Source organism: Thalassophryne amazonica, chromosome 23 (genome assembly GCF_902500255.1).
Source record: "Thalassophryne amazonica chromosome 23, fThaAma1.1, whole genome shotgun sequence".
Classification (NCBI taxonomy): domain Eukaryota; kingdom Metazoa; phylum Chordata; class Actinopteri; order Batrachoidiformes; family Batrachoididae; genus Thalassophryne; species Thalassophryne amazonica.
This window is the reverse complement of record NC_047125.1, coordinates 25597611-25614425: the sequence shown is the minus strand read 5'-3', so window position 1 is coordinate 25614425 and position 16815 is coordinate 25597611. Positions and strand designations below refer to the sequence as shown.

Sequence of the window (16815 nt, the reverse complement as noted above, 5' to 3'; positions counted from 1 at the left end):
GTTTCTGGCTGCCTCTTGGAGGTTGGCTGGATGAGAGGGGAAGGAGAGGAGGCAAGGATGGACGGATGAGTGGGGAGGGTAATTGCAGCTCATGATGCATTCCAGAAAATGGATGAAAAACAATCTTAACAAGTAAGAGACGGAGGAAGAAAAATGGCACGGAATGGAGGGAGGCCATCAAGTATTGATTGAGCGGGGCGGGCGGTGTGCTTATTCTGTCATCTCGTATGAAATAAATTTGAGTTTTAATATGTTGACGTCTTCGTCAGTGGAATTACAAGGCGAGTAAATGATAGATGGAGAATTTATAATGCTACAGTGCATTTGGAAATCCATAATTTTCAAAAGGAATGAAGATCATACTGCATTAAAAATCTCCCACGGACAAATAAATAATGATATTCTCACTAATGATGTTTTAATCTTGACGTCGAGTGACCCGTCAGTCCGAAATTTAAACTGGAGTAGAGCGACAGAGCTCAAAATGTAGGAATGGCTAATGCTAATAGCAAAAAAAAAAAAAAAAGGTTAGCATTATTGTGCTACAACATGTTAGCTCTTGAAGGAGGTTTAGTAAGTTAATATTGGCTAATGCAAATGTTAGCATTAGCAAGCTGACGTTAGTTTGTTAAGTGGTAACCTCTGTGGCTAAAAAAGCCAGTGTGGAAGTACTAAAACCTGCCATTCCTTGAGTGGCCACTTTACGTTAGGTTCAAAAGTGAATACCAATCCCCCAATGTTAAAAATGTTTGTTTACTATTGGAATGGTAACTGTAGGTAATGCTAACTAAAAAGTTCATGAACCTTCAGTCTACCAGTTAGCCTACCAGAGTGAATGTTAAATGTAACCACTGATGTTAAACTTTGGATGAGTGGTCAAGAGAAGACCCTGATAACACATTTCCATGAAGACTCTTCAACACACAATATGCGGCAAGGCATATTATGTGTTGAAGAGTCTTCAACACACGTTGCTTGTGAAGGAACATTTGGTGTCAGAAGTGGGATCATACATATGATCTTGTAGTGGGGTACTGACATCAAATGTCATGTCATGATATCCAAGTACATTGAGTCAGATCAACTAGACCTACTTGAATATCAAAAACTGCCCATGGTGTAAGTCATAGTGAAAGGGAAAGAACACAGTATACTTTTCCCTGTGCAGGGAGTACGGAAATGTTAGGAGAATTCCCAATGACCTCTTTGGAAAATACCATCAAAAACAAATACGGCCCCTCTTGATGATTAATCTTGTGGCAAGAAGAGTGAAACTGTGCCCATTTTATGGTGCAACAAATAGTGTATGCTGTAGCATGCTAGCATGTAGGCAAAATTAAAAGCAGGTACATTTTCTGACCTTCGAGTTGGTGTTAGATGGTACCTAATATTAGGGATTAGTATTGCACTTTCTGGCAAGGTGGCTATGTTTGAGAGGTGGGGACCAGTTGTCTACCTGCGGTTCCCATCCAGAAGCTAAGGTGGCTCTGTAGTGTGGTGGATGTGGCATCATGTGGCACTACCACATTTATCCTGACCAGGTTGTTACAGTGGCATTGCACATACAACAACTGTCAGGCTGCATTAAAGAAAACGCTAACTGTAATTAGCACTAATTAGCAGGTAAGAGCAACTAGGTTAGCTACACTGTTTGTCAGGTATGTATCATCGATAGCCCAAACCCAGGTGGGTGTATTTGAGCTTCAACTGTCCTTTGGAGGTCCATACCAGTCTTGCCCATCTACCGCACCTTTTGGTCAAAAAGCAGGGCGGCGTCATATACTGTCAAGATTTTGAAATCCAAACCTGCCCATGTTAGCGTCAAAGCTGCTCCTCAGACAAACTATGGCGGACATCACAGAGAGTTTACCAGGTATGTGAACAGTCTACATTGAAAACAGTGGTTAGCATGTTCAAACCACACGATAAAATTAGCACCATGCGAGAGTAGCAACATCCATAGTACATTTCCTGGAAATCTTTCACCTATTATATTTTCCAAAACACGGGGATCAGTAAATACTTCCTGAAAAATAAATAAATAAAGCAGCAACAGGGTTTTATTTAAGCAGTTTGGCTAATCATTAACAACATTGCCTCTGTACACTTAATTATCCTTACTATTTTTAAAACAGTGTCCTATTTTGCTTTTCCTGCACTGTGAACTAGATGTGCCCACTTTCCTTAGAGTTGCTCTCTCTCTCTCACTCTCTCTCTCGTCCTTTGACTTTCCTCAGTCTGCAGTGTACTATATATTTCATCCAACGGAGAGCGAGGGAGCACAGTCGCCAAAGCCAATGCCTCCAACACACACTCAATACTAACTGTCATTCCAGGGAGATAGGGAGGGAAGAAAGGGGCAGAGGAAGGGAGCTCATGCTAATCAGCATGTATGCTATGAAGGAGGGATTGGCGTGTGATTTTTGTGCTGCATGATGGGGGGATGGGGGGTCACTCTGAGTGTACTTGCCTGTCTGTCAAGCACGCACCACGGCAACTCCCCAAACTCCTCAGATATCACACACGCATGCCTGCAGTGCTTCCATGCACCACAGAGGGGAGCTCTGATCCTGCGGTTGTCCACTGGGCATTCAGGCCCACCTCCCCCACTAATCCTTGGCAGAGAGCCTCCATCACCTAATTCTGTCTGCTTCATTTTCCCTTGCACAAAACTGGACAAAATTCATAGGGTTTACGTGGAGAAAATACATATACACGTGTGGTGAGCTCAAAGGCTTTACTGCTCCGTGAGCTCATTGTAGAATGCGCATGACTATTCGCACAGCAAGTTCCGGACGAGCCCCCGAACATCAACAGGAATCCAGCAGTGTTCAGTGAGTGATTTCACAATGTCCTGTTAAATGTTTTTTGTTTGTTTGTTTAGGGTTTTTTTTTCAGTTATATGAAGGAATTATTTGATGTTTACCACCAGTTAAGCAAGCCAAAGTAGAAGTTGTTGATGGAAACTGTTAGCAGGATGCAATGTTCATCTTTTAGTGGGTGGCTTCCTTCAACTATCATCATATTACCAAACAAATGATCTAAAAATTACTACTTTTACAACCTTAGCTACATAAGTAGTAGCAGCCTTGGTCATCACCAGCCTCAGCTACCAGAACTAAGAGGTGGAAAAGGTAAATAATAACAGGCTAATTCCATGCTACACTTAACCTCAATCACACCTGCTCCTAATTTCAATTTTGCATGTGGTGATAAGATTTTGTCATGCAGCATGCCCAGGTTTGTCCAGTAGGAGACAAGCAAGTGTATAGTTTGTCATAAAAGCAAACTTGCTTTTAGTCTTGATCATGTGGATTGTGGTTTACAAAATTTTAACCACTTTGTCACGGTTATATGCCTTTTTAATTTGGTGAGTAACAAGATTAAAGCCATTATTGCTCTATTGTTTTTGTTAACAGTTTAGAGGGAATGATCTTTGTCAAGAAGTCTATCTAGTAATCTATCTATAACTCCATTCATCCATCCACTACCTGTATTTTGCACTTGCTTGCTTGCCTCTACTGGTGGTTGGCTCTCACTGCGGTATTGTATCACTTCCTGTTCCGGAGCACAGCGGTGTTTTTCTGTATCTGTTAGCTGTTAATCTGCGCAGTTAGATTGATCTAGTTATCTAGATTACGATTTGTTTCCCAGTGTAATCTTTACGTGCCTTAACTAAAGCACTCCTTCTGCTGAATCACCTCTAAATTATTTACACATTATTCACTGTTGCGTGTTTTTAGGAATCCGCTAGCTTAGCGTAGCTACTAGCTCTTAGCCGATTTAGCATGGCGGCTTCTCCTGTCCTCTCCCGCACTTTTCTGCTCTGGGTGTGAAATGTTTAGTTATTCCTCGGCCTCCTTTAGCAGTAATGGTACTTGTAATATAAGTGTAGCTTATTCGTAGCTTTGGAGGCCAGGCTGGGCGAAATTGGAGACTCGGCTCCGCACCGTGGAAAATTCTACAGCTAGCCAGGCCCCTGTAGTCGGTGCAGACCAAGGTAGCTTAGCCGCCGTTAGTTCCCCCTTGGCAGATCCCGAGCAGCCGGGAAAGCAGGCTGACTGGGTGACTGTGAGGAGGAAGCGTAGCCCTAAACAGAAGCCCCGTGTACACCGCCAAACCCGTTCACATTTCTAACAGTTTTTCCCCACTCGACGACACAACCCGCCGAGGATCAAACTCTGGTTATTGGCGACTCTGTTTTGAGAAATGTGAAGTTAGCGACACCAGCAACCATAGTCAATTGTCTTCCGGGGGCCAGAGCAGGCGACATTGAAGGAAATTTGAAACTGCTGGTTAAGGCTAAGCGTAAATTTGGTAAGATTGTAATTCACGTCGGCAGTAATGACACCCGTATACGCCAATCGGAGGTCACTAAAATTAACATTAAATCGGTTGTAACTTTGCAAAAACAATGTCGGACTCTGTAGTTTTCCTCTGGGCCCCTCCCCAATCAGACCGGGAGTGACATGTTTAGGCCGCATGTTCTCCTTGAATTGCTGGCTGTCTGAGTGGTGTCCAAAAAATGAGGTTGGCTTCATAGATAATTGGCAAAGCTTCTGGGGAAAACCCTGGTCTTGTTAGGAGAGACGGCATCCATCCCACTTTGGATGGAGCAGCTCTCATTTCTAGAAATCTGGCTAATTTCTTAAATCCTCCAAACCGTGACTATCCAGGGTTGGGACCAGGAAGCAGAGTTGTAGTCTTACACACCTCTCTGCAGCTTCACTCCCCCCTGCCATCCCCTCATTACCCCATCCCCGTAGAGACGGTGCTGCTCCCAGACTACCAATAACCAGCAAAATCTATTTAAGCATAAAATTCAAAAAGAAAAAATAATATAGCACCTTCAACTGCACCACAGACTAAAACAGTTAAATGTGTCTATTAAACATTAGGTCTCTCTCTTCTAAGTCCCTGTTGGTAAATGATATAATAATTGATCAACATATTGATTTATTCTGCCTAACAGAAACCTGGTTACAGCAGGAGGAATATGTTAGTTTAAATGAGTCAACACCCCCGAGTCACACTAACTGTCAGAATGCTCGTAGCACGGGCTGGGGCGGTGGATTAGCAGCAATCTTCCATTCCAGCTTATTAATTAATCAAAAACCCAGACAGAGCTTTAATTCATTGGAAAGCTTGTCTCTAGTCTTGTCCATCCAAATTGGAAGTCCCAAAAACCAGTTTTATTTGTTATTATCTATCGTCCACCTGGTCGTTACTGTGAGTGTCTCTGTGAATTTTCAGACCTTTTGTCTGACTTAGTGCTTAGCTCAGATAAGATAATTATAGTGGGCGATTTTTAACATCCACACAGATGCTGAGAATGACAGCCTCAACACTGCATTTATCTATTATTAGACTCTATTGGCTTTGCTCAAAAAGTAAATGAGTCCACCCACCACTTTAATCATATCTTAGATCTTGTTCTGACTTATGGTATGGAAATAGAAGACTTAACAGTATTCCCTGAAAACTCCCTTCTGTCTGATCATTTTTTAATAACATTACATTTACTCTGATGGACTACCCAGCAGTGGGAATAAGTTTCATTACACTAGAAGTCTTTCAGAAAGCGCTGTAACTAGGTTTAGGATATGATTCCTTCTTTATGTTCTCTAATGCCATATAACAACACAGTGCAGAGTAGCTACCTAAACTCTGTAAGGGAGATAGAGTATCTCGTCAATAGTTTTACATCCTCATTGAAGACAGCTTTGGATGCGGTAGCTCCTCTGAAAAAGAGAGCTTTAAATCAGAAGTGTCTGACTCCATGGTATAACTCTCAAACTCGTAGCTTAAAGCAGATAACCCGTAAGTTGGAGAGGAAATGGCGTCTCACTAATTTAGAAGATCTTCACTTAGCCTGGAAAAAGAGTCTGTTGCTCTATAAAAAAGCCCTCCGTAAAGCTAGGACATCTTTCTACTCATCACTAATTGAAGAAAATAAGAACAACCCAGGTTTCTTTTCAGCACTGTAGCCAGGCTGACAAAGAGTCAGAGCTCTATTGAGCTGAGTATTCCATTAACTTTAAACTAGTAATGAGTTCATGACTTTCTTTGCTAACAAATTTTAACTATTAGAGAAAAAATTACTCATAACCATCCCAAAGACGTATCGTTATCTTTGGCTGCTTTCAGTGATGCCGGTATTTGGTTAGACTCTTTCTCTCCCGATTGTTCTGTCTGAGTTATTTTCATTAGTTACTTCATCCAAACCATCAACATGTTTATTAGACCCCATTCCTACCAGGCTGCTCAAGGAAGCCCTACCATTATTTAATGCTTCGATCTTAAATATGATCAATCTATCTTTGTTAGTTGGCTATGTACCACAGGCTTTTAAGGTGGCAGTAATTAAACCATTACTTAAAAGCCATCACTGACCCAGCTATCTTAGCTAATTAAGGCCAATCTCCAACCTTCTTTTCTCTCAAAAATTCTTGAAAGGGTAGTTGTAAAACAGCTAACTGATCATCTGCAGAGGAATGGTCTATTTGAAGAGTTTCAGTCAGGTTTTAGAACTTCATCATAGTACAGAAACAGCCATTAGTGAAGGTTACAAATGATCTTCTTATGGCCTCGGACAGTGGACTCATCTCTGTGCTTGTTCTGTTAGACCTCAGTGCTGCTTTTGATACTGTTGACCATAAAATTTTATTACAGAGATTAGAGCATGCCATAGGTATTAAAGGCACTGCGCTGCGGTGGTTTGAATCATATTTGTCTAATAGATTACAATTTGTTCATGTAAATGGGGAATCTTCTTCACAGACTAAAGTTAATTATGGAGTTCCACAAGGTTCTGTGCTAGGACCAATTTTATTCACTTATATATGCTTCCCTTAGGCAGTATTATTAGACGGTATTGCTTAAATTTCATGTTACGCAGATGATACCCAGCTTTATCTATCCATGAAGCCAGATGACACACACCATTAGCTAACTGCAGGATTGTCTACAGACATAAAGACATGGATGACCTCTAATTTCCTGCTTTTAAACTCAGATAAAACTGAAGTTATTGTACTTGGCCCCACAAATCTTAGAAACATGGTGTCTAACCAGATCCTTACTCTGGATGGCATTACCCTGACCTCTAGTAATACTGTGAGAAATCTTGGAGTCATTTTTGAATCAGGATATGTCATTCAAAGCGCATATTAAACAAATATGTAGGACTGCTTTTTTGCATTTACGCAATATCTCTAAAATCAGAAAGGTCTTGTCTCAGAGTGATGCTGAAAAACTAATTCATGCATTATTTCCTCTAGGCTGGACTATTGTAATTCATTATTATCAGGTTGTCCTAAAAGTTCCCTAAAAAGCCTTCAGTTAATTCAAAATGCTGCAGCTAGAGTGCTGACGGGGACTAGAAGGAGAGAGCATATCTCACCATATTGGCCTCTCTTCATTGGCTTCCTGTTAATTCTAGAATAGATTTTTAAAATTCTTCTTCTTACTTATAAGGTTTTGAATAATCAGTCCCATCTTATCTTAGGACCTCGTAGTACCTATACACCCCAATAGAGCGCTTCGCTCTCAGACTGCAGGCTTACTTGTAGTTCCTAGGGTTTGTAAGAGTAGAATGGGAGGCAGAGCCTTCAGCTTTCAGGCTCCTCTCCTGTGGGACCAGCTCCCATTCAGATCAGGGAGACAGACACCCTCTCTACTTTTAAGATTAGGCTTAAAACTTTCCTTTTTGCTAAAGCTTATAGTTAGGGCTGGATCAGGTGACCCTGAACCATCCCTTAGTTATGCTGCTATAGACGTAGACTGCTGGGGGGTTCCCATGATGCACTGTTCTTTCTCTTTTTGCTCTGTATGCACCACTCTGCATTTAATCATTAGTGATCGATCTCTGCTCCCCTCCACAGCATGTCTTTTTCCTGGTTCTCTCCCTCAGCCCCAACCAGTCCCAGCAGAAGACTGCCCCTCCCTGAGCCTGGTTCTGCTGGAGGTTTCTTCCTGTTAAAAGGGAGTTTTTCCTTCCCACTGTAGCCAAGTGCTTGCTCACAGGGGGTCGTTTTGGGACCGTTGGGGTTTTTACATCATTATTGTATGGCCTTGCCTTACAATATAAAGCGCCTTGGGGCAACTGTTTGTTGTGATTTGGCGCTATATAAAAAAAAAAATTGATTGATTGATTGATTGATTTTACAAGGTACATGTCTAGATTTTTCCAAAGCCTTGGAAATTAGAGGTTGTTTAAAAAAAATCCAGATAGTCCCGGTTCAAAAGGTAAAGCGTTTAAACCAGTTCAAGAATGAAGAGAAGAAACTTTATGTTTAAGTTCTGAACACTGATGTTGTTACAAGGAATATCTTATGCCACATACCCGTCTGCCACCTGCTGGACATGTCCGGGATATGTGCAGGAATAATCCTATCACATGGAGATGGAAATTAGGAGAGGGTGTGGTTGAAGTCACATGACCTGTGTGTCATTTTCTCTCATTTCTAAAACATCGGCCTACAGGCCATTAAAGGACCACTGCGTCTTGTTTTAAACATTGTCAGAAAGGATAATGTTAGTCTTTTACTTGTATGAATAATGGTAAAATGCTTTTTTTACTACTTTGTGCAGTATTGTATAGAAATCCTTACCTGGAAATAGTTGCTGAATTTTTCAGAATTAAGAAAAGTATTTCTGCTCCACATTCCATGCAAATCTTGTGCATTTTAATTGATATTGCAAAAACAGGAATACATAAACAATTTATAGTGATCCCACACAGCTGACCCCCCCCCCCAAAAAGAAACAAAACACCAACCCCACCGAACGTCGAGTGTGCACAACGTGCAAGGATCAAATCTGTTTCCACTCCAAAGTTCCCTTGGTGCAATCAGCATCATTATTCCTGAGATATGACAGAAATTGCAGTGTGGTTGTCATGGCAATCGCTCCCTGTAATTTAAATGCACTTTGCTGCTTTTTTTTCCCTCCCTCTTTTCCTGTAGTTTTAAAAAGTACAGAAGTTTGATACTATTGGCTTTTTTTTTTTTTACGCACTTTAAGTGGATGTTTCGGACAAGCTGATGCACCATCCTTTTGTTAATGCATCCACATCGGCCAATTACAGAACCTATTATTAAGGCCAACGGGCCATTTATTCCAATTACGATGATCAAAAAAAATCTGAAGCAAGCAAGGCTTTTTTTAAGTGAAATTGATCACGTCTCACTGCCAATTGATGACCTTTTGCTTTCAGAATCGAGCTGAGTGTACTTTTATTGCAGTGCAAAAAAAAAAAAAGATAAATACACGTGCACGTTTATTCAACACATTAAAGTGATAAAGATTTCACTTTGCACCAAAGCTTTATTAAAGGACCTCAAAAAAAAACTTAATCAATTTAAAATATTATTAACAATCAAGCAGCAGTGTTCTATTCACCTTTACCTTTAGAGAAATAACATTTTGCCCAAATTGCTGAGAAGGAAATACATGTGTATCAGCAGCAGTAGTAGTAGTAGTAGATCTCCAAATGAACAAAAATCACATTTTCAAAAAAAAAAAAAAAAAAAAATATATATATATATATATATATATATATATAATGTGGTTTCATTTGGTCATAATCTTGACTAAGATATCATTTAGTTTAAGTTTTACTCACTGGAATTGTTTTAGTCACCTAATATGAGGTTAGTCAACTAACCCGACAGGATATGTAGTTAACTGACTAAATATATTTAGTCAACTAAATGTAGCGTAATACTAAACAATTCAGATTACTAAAACTAGATCAAAACATGCTGTCGAAATTAACAGTGCAGCTCAGTGAGAGTATTGTGAGGTTTGGAATAAATGGATAAATTAGTCCAATTTGTTCACACAATAATGCAAACAACCAGTAAAGGCTTTCATAATTTAAATCTTCAGTTGAAAAGCGCATAAAATGAGAATTAACTGATTACAATTTATTGAACTTTGAGGAACTACATTAATACAAAAAGTGACTTTGTTTTGTATCACCCTGTCTCCCACCTGGTGGACATGCTTTGCCTTTTTGCTAGGGGTAATCATTTTCACAGGGAATAATTTTCTCACCACATACATGATGGGTTTTAGGAGCGGTTGTAATTTTGAAGTTGTATGTAGCTTGAACTGAGCTTCTTTTTCAGCTATGGTGTGGTGGCCACCGAGGCAACTGCTTTTTATTAAAATTTTAGATTTTAAAAGTATTTATGATTGCTGGTTCTTGTACTTTAAACATCCGCTGAAGTTTTAATAACATTGTTTAATAACATTTTGGGGGAAAAGATGCAATAGTAAGCTTGTTTGGCTAACAGTAAATGAGAGCTAGCTTAAATGAGAGGCTTGCACCTTTATTTTTAGCAGTGCTGCCTAATTTTAGTTTTTGTTCTATTGTTTGCTGTACTGCATTTTTAGTTTGGCATTAAAATGTTTATAAAACCAATTGATTCATGTCATATGGGGGAAAAGTACACCATTAGCCATAATTCTTCTGACATCATACCGCTAACATGCCGCGTGATACTAACTCTATGCAGTTAACACTAATAGTTAGTAGTGGACATGAACAGTAGCATGACTGCATATTCTAATGGTAACTACTCATGTGTAACTAACTATGCTAATACTTAAGATAGAAAGCAATCAGTGCATTAAACTACCCAAAACGATGGCGCTAATGACTGCCATGTTGAATTTCCGTTCTTTTCAAAATGAATAGCTGAGAGTGAGTGAGCTGGATATGAAAGGGAAGCGGAACTTGTCGGTAAAGCTGCTAAAAAGAAAAAGAGAACCAGCTTCATGTTCATCTCCGACTTGAAACGACTGCTGTAACAGAGGAAAGCAACTTTAGCGGCGGGTACAACACTGAGGCGGTCCATGTGCCCTGTTTGAAAGTAAAACGATGAAGGTAAAGTAAAAAGAATTAAAGTCACCGACATGAAATGGGCGGCTGACACCACGTTAGCCCTGGACTGGCCGTGCGATGTTTACCTGGCGCAGGTTGCGGGTGACGCGCACATCATGCCAGGCATTGTCGTTGAACTTGCCATTGACGGGCTCGACCAGGGCCTCAAAGGCCCCCGAGCCCAGGTTGATGACCAGCCAAACGGCGCCACTCTTCAAAGAAAGGTTGACGTAGTCCGCCGACTTGCCGGTGTGCAGCATGAGGCCATTGCGTTGCAGCGTGCGGAAGGAGAGCGTGATCTCGTCGGTGCTGCTCTGGATGGGCGTTAGCGACAGGTCATAGCAGAAAAACTCGTTGCCCTTGAAGGTAGCAACTGACTCTTCCTTACCTGAAAAAGAAAGAGAGGAGCAAGTTGTTCAGATGTTACACAAACAAATATTATTGGCCGCTACGGAGTCTGATGTGGTTTACAAATACTTAGATGTTGCTTTGGCTAACAGCAATGTAGGTAACACTAACAGTAACTTAAGTCTTACTTAAGTGTGTACTGCAAGGGATCTATGAAGGTCGAATGGTCAACAGGTAATTGATGCTTCAATGAAGGCGGCGAAAGTTGGTGGTAGTCACTATTCATCGCCACCATTGTATCACCAAGTGCCTGCAGAAGAACTTCCTCAAATATTCATGCAGGTAAAGTTACCCCATTGGTTGGAAACTAGGGTCCAGTGTGTCTCACAAAGGTGTTAGAAATGTCTCAATGCACTATATTGATTGCAAGAGTCTTTAGAGGTCAGGTGGAGGGATGGAATGCCAATCTACTAGAACAGATGGTGTCTTTTAAGGCCATAGTGTATATAGTATATCATTCTTTTGCTTGTGTTTTTTTCTTTAATTTGCCAAACATCCATAGATGTGACCAAAATCACATTATACCATGAAAAGCTGCCTCTGCTATGAATATATCCAAATTGCACCAGGTCCAATCATGCAAATTTTGAAAGAGGAAGTTCTAATGTGTCGTACTATGTATAATTAATGAGGATTAATTGTGGCACAAGCTGTGGGAAGGTGTGACATAACACCCAAAAAAGATTTAAATTACTGATTTGAAATGCCACCTGCCAGCAGCGCCCTAATTAAGGCTTGAATTTTCCGATGCTTTTATGCAGACACCGCCCAATATCTTCATGTAACATGAAAGCCAAGAGGCGCAATTAGGGAGCATATTTGAGATATTGGAAGGCTTGAAGCTGTTCAGTTTCACGTTTCAATATCCAAGCCCTTTGAGAGCGCCTCCATGGTTCCATAACTAGACCAGCTAAGCAGGCGTTGTAATGGGCCAAGTGAGAAATTGGGGAACCTTGGTTGTTTGCACCCAAGCAGCTCTCGCCTGGCCAAAGTTTGGGGTATTGGCTTTCCGAGAAGGTACACCACTTGTCAAAAAGTCATTTGTCACCCTGTATGGTTCTTGAAAGACACAATGCCTGATCTATACCAAGCACTATGCCAAGGCAGTGCTACAGGGGTTTGAGGCTGAATTTGTTCACAATTTCTGTCCATTTTGGCGATATACGAACAAACATAAACATTTTCGGTGGAATCGCACGGAGTCAAGCATCTTACACTGTCGAAACCTTTGAATATCTTGCTTTTCTTTGGGTAGGGAGTGTCTTGAAGAAGAGGTCTAGATGGCCTGCAAATGCTATCACATTCACCACATGGTGCTAGCTGAGCATCACCGAATCTCCCTCGCCAGGAGTTTACGGAGTCAGCCATCGCCAAGATGCCAACATAGATGCCCTGTTTGAACTTGAAACTCAAACTCATAGGTGACGTCATGGAGAATTTGTCCAGTATTTGAATATATACAATCTATGGTGGTTGCCATGCATGATGTTGGCATCCAGCTGGTTGACCATCCACCATACTCTTCCAATTTGGCGCCATCTGCCTCCCACATGGCCATGATGAAAAAGAAACAAACAAAAAACCCTCATATCTTCCACTCTGGACTTTTTCACCCTTCAGGAAAAGGAAATGAATCCATGAAACCATTAATGTGTAGCGTCATGTTAGCCTACGATGCTATGGTTGCGTGGTCAAAATGAAAAGTATTTCCTACAGACTTGACAGCTGGGTTGAAATTTGTGCCAAGATTTCTGAATTGGGGGGGGTGAGAGAGAGAAGTAAGTGGAACAAAGCTGTGACGAGGCGATTTAAAAACTTTGCTAATTCCTGTCAGTCTGTTTGCAGCATGTGCGCTCCTTCCGCCGCAATGAGCAGTGAGGCCACTGCCAGTCACAACAGCCAGTTTGGTTCATGGACACGTGCCAAACAGCAGCAGGGGATGACACAGTGCGCTTCTGTCTGGAATGGAAAAAAAAAAAAACACCTGCAGCTGTCATAACAGAAAGAATGACAGCGACAGCGCAACAACCAGCGGGACGAGTCGCACCGCGGAGTGCGGCGAAGTGGTCTCACATCTTTTTACCTCTCAACTCACGTTAATATCAATATTCATACATTCTCAACAGCTGGAGTCTGTCGTTCACCATTAAAGAAACGGCTGGAGATTTTGGATCCTTTCAAAGTCACAAGACAAAATTTTCAATGGTACTGAAAGAAATCAAAGGAGGAAAAAATGGCTTTTAATATTAAAGCTGTAATGCCTTTGGACTGCATTTCTAACCATTTGAGTCAGAAAATGAATCCTCTTCGGCATGATGATAATCTTATTCCTTAGTATTCCAGTAAAGTATTTACAGTCGTAACCTGCCAGCATTGCTGGAATTCACCTTTTCTGGAAATGATTTAGAATTTTGACCCACCTGGATTAAAAATACAGCAACAAGACACCAACACACTGAATGAACTAAGACTGCCAGAAGAGTGTTCCCCATTCCAGGGTCAAACAGCTAGTATTAGCATCACAGAGGGAAATAAACAGCATTTGGACTTCAATTGCGGCTGAAAACTGCAAAAAAAAAAAAAAAAAAGAAAGTAAAATATAAGTGGAAATACTTCCAGCTTCTACATGGCATCCAGAAAGTATTCACTGACCTTCACTTCTTCCACATTTTGTTATGTTACAGCCTTATTCCAGAATGGATGACTTTTTTTATAATCCCTAAAAATTCTAAACACAATACCCCATAATGACAACATGATTTTTTTTTCATTTTTGCAAATTTATGACACAAAAAAAAACTAAGAAATCACATGTACATAAGAAGATGTTTCTACACCTTATTTGGAGTCCACCTGGGGAAAATTCAGTTGATTGGACATGATTTGGAAAGACACACACCTATCTACATATACTCAACAAAAATATAAACGCAACACTTTTGGTTTTACTCCCATTTCATATGAGATGAACTCAAAGATCTAAAACTTTTTCCACCTACACAATATCACCATTTCCCTCAAATATTGTTCACAAACCAGTCTAAATCTGTGATAGTGAGCACTTCTCCTTTGCTGAGATAATCCATCCCACCTCACAGGTGTGCCATATCAAGATGCTGATTAGACACCATGATTAGTGCACAGGTGTGCCTTAGACTGCCCACAATAAAAGGCCACTCTGAAAGGTGCAGTTTTATCACACAGCACAATGCCACAGATGTCGCAAGATTTGAGGGAGCGTGCAATTGGCATGCTGACAGCAGGAATGTCAACCAGAGCTGTTGCTCGTGTATTGAGAATTTGGCAGTACATCCAACCAGCCTCACAACCGCAGACCACGTGTAACCACACCAGCCCAGGACCTCCACATCCAGCATGTTCACCTCCAAGATCGTCTGAGACCAGCCACTCAGACAGCTGCTGAAACAATCGGTTTGCATAACCAAAGAATTTCTGCACAAACTGTCAGAAACCGTCTCAGGGAAGCTCATCTGCATGCTCGTCGTCCTCATCGGGGTCTCGACCTGACTCCAGTTCGTCGTCGTAACCGACTTGAGTGGGCAAATGCTCACATTCGCTGGTGTTTGACACGTTGGAGAGGTGTTCTCTTCACGGATGAATCCCGGTTCACACTGTCCAGGGCAGATGGGAGACAGCGTGTGTGGCGTTGTGTGGGTGAGCGGTTTTCTGATGTCAATGTTGTGGATCGAGTGGCCCATGGTGGCGGTGGGGTTATGGTATGGGTAGGCGTCTGTTATGGATGAAGAACACAGGTGCATTTATTGATGGCATTTTGAATGCCAGAGATACCGTGACGAGATCCTGAGGCCCATTGTTGTGCCATACATCCAAGAACATCACCTCATGTTGCAGCAGGATAATGCACGGCCCCATGTTGCAGGATCTGTACACAATTCTTGGAAGCTGAAAATGTCCCAGTTCTTGCATGGCCGCATACTCACCGGACATGTCACCCATTGAGGCATGTTTGGGATGCTCGGGACTGGGCGTATACGACAGCGTGTACCAGTTCCTGCCAATATCCAGCAACTTCGCACAGCCATTAAAGAGGAGTGGACCAACATTCCACAGGCCACAATTGACAACCTGATCAACTCTATGCGAAGGAGATGTGTTGCACTGCATGAGGCAAATGGTGGTCACACCAGATACTGACTGGTATCCCCCCAATAAAACAAACTGCACCTTTCAGAGTGGCCTTTTATTGTGGGCAGTCTAAGGCACACCTGTGCGCTAATCATGGTGTCTAATCAGCATCTTGATATGGCACACCTGTGAGGTGGGATGGATTATCTCAGCAAAGGAGAAGTGCTCACTATCACAGAAGACTGGTTTGTGAACATATTTGAGGGAAATGGTGATATTGTGTATGTGGAAAAAGTTTTAGATCTTTGAGTTCATCTCATACAAAATGGGAGCAAAACCAAAAGTGTTGCATTTATATTTTTGTTGAGTGTATAAGGTGCCACAGTTGACAGTGCATGTCAGAGCACAAACCAAGCATGAAGTCAAAGCAATTGTCTGTAGACCTCCGAGACAGGATTATCTGTAGTCACAAATCTGGGAAGGGTACAGAAATATTTCTGCTGCTCTGAAGGTTCCCATGAGCACAGTGGCTTCCATAATCCGAATATGGAAGAAGTTCGGAACCACCAGGACTCTTCCTAGAGCTGGCTGCCCATCTAAACGGAGCCATCAGGGAGGTGACAAGAACCTGATGGTCACTCTGTCAAAGCTCCAGCATTCCTCTGTGCAGAGGAGGAGAGCCTTCCACAAGGACAAACCATCTCTGCAGCAATTCACCAATCCGGACTGTATGGTAGAAACACCAATGCATAACTACCCAAAGATAGGTGTGCCAACCTTATGGCATCATATTCAAGAAGGTTTGAGGCTGTAATTGCTGCCAAAGGTGCATCAAGAAAGTATTGAGCAAAGGCTCTGAATTCTTAGTTTTTCGTGTTATCATTTATGGGGTGCTGTGAGTAGAATTTGAGGGAAAAATAAATTTCCTCCTTTTTGGAATAAGGTTGTAACATAAAATGTGGAAAAGTTGAAGCACTGTGGAATACTTCGGACGCACTGCATCGTAAATGAACTGCATTATATTGGATTTTTTTTGGTGGGATTTCTCTTGTCTTGTGTCTGGGGCTTTGTTGTTGGGCGTTTCCCTCTGTTTACCCCCTTGCAGGTCTTTCCACCACACCTGTGCCGCAGTACCTGCTCATCACTTCCCCTTTATTAGTTGGACCTCTCCCCTCACTTCCTTGTGAGATTGTCGTGCCTTGTGCCTTCGTTGGAGCATTCTTCTGTGAGTTTTGTTCTGTTTCTGCCTTGTTGTGTTTTTGACCTGCTTGCCTGTGTTTGGACCCTGTTTTTTGTTGCTTTTTACTGCCAGCCTTATTGTGTACTGAACACTCATTAAAACCCTGGCGAACTCACAGTCCTACATTTGAATTCTGCAGTTGCGTTGAACCACCTCGCACTACATAGTC

At 41.6% G+C, this 16815-nt stretch overlaps 1 protein-coding gene across 1 annotated transcript in view; it reads right to left on the bottom strand.

Annotated features, from left to right (window-relative positions):
• Positions 1 to 11301, bottom strand: part of LOC117505418 (neurexin-2-like) — a gene marked incomplete at its 5' end in the record, with an annotated part of 131807 nt that extends 120506 nt beyond the window's left edge. The window contains one exon of the mRNA XM_034165063.1: positions 10978 to 11301. Within this exon, the coding sequence (XP_034020954.1) occupies positions 10978 to 11301 (324 nt within the window). The remainder of the gene's footprint in view (positions 1 to 10977) is intronic.
• Between the last annotated feature and the right edge of the window lie 5514 nt (positions 11302 to 16815).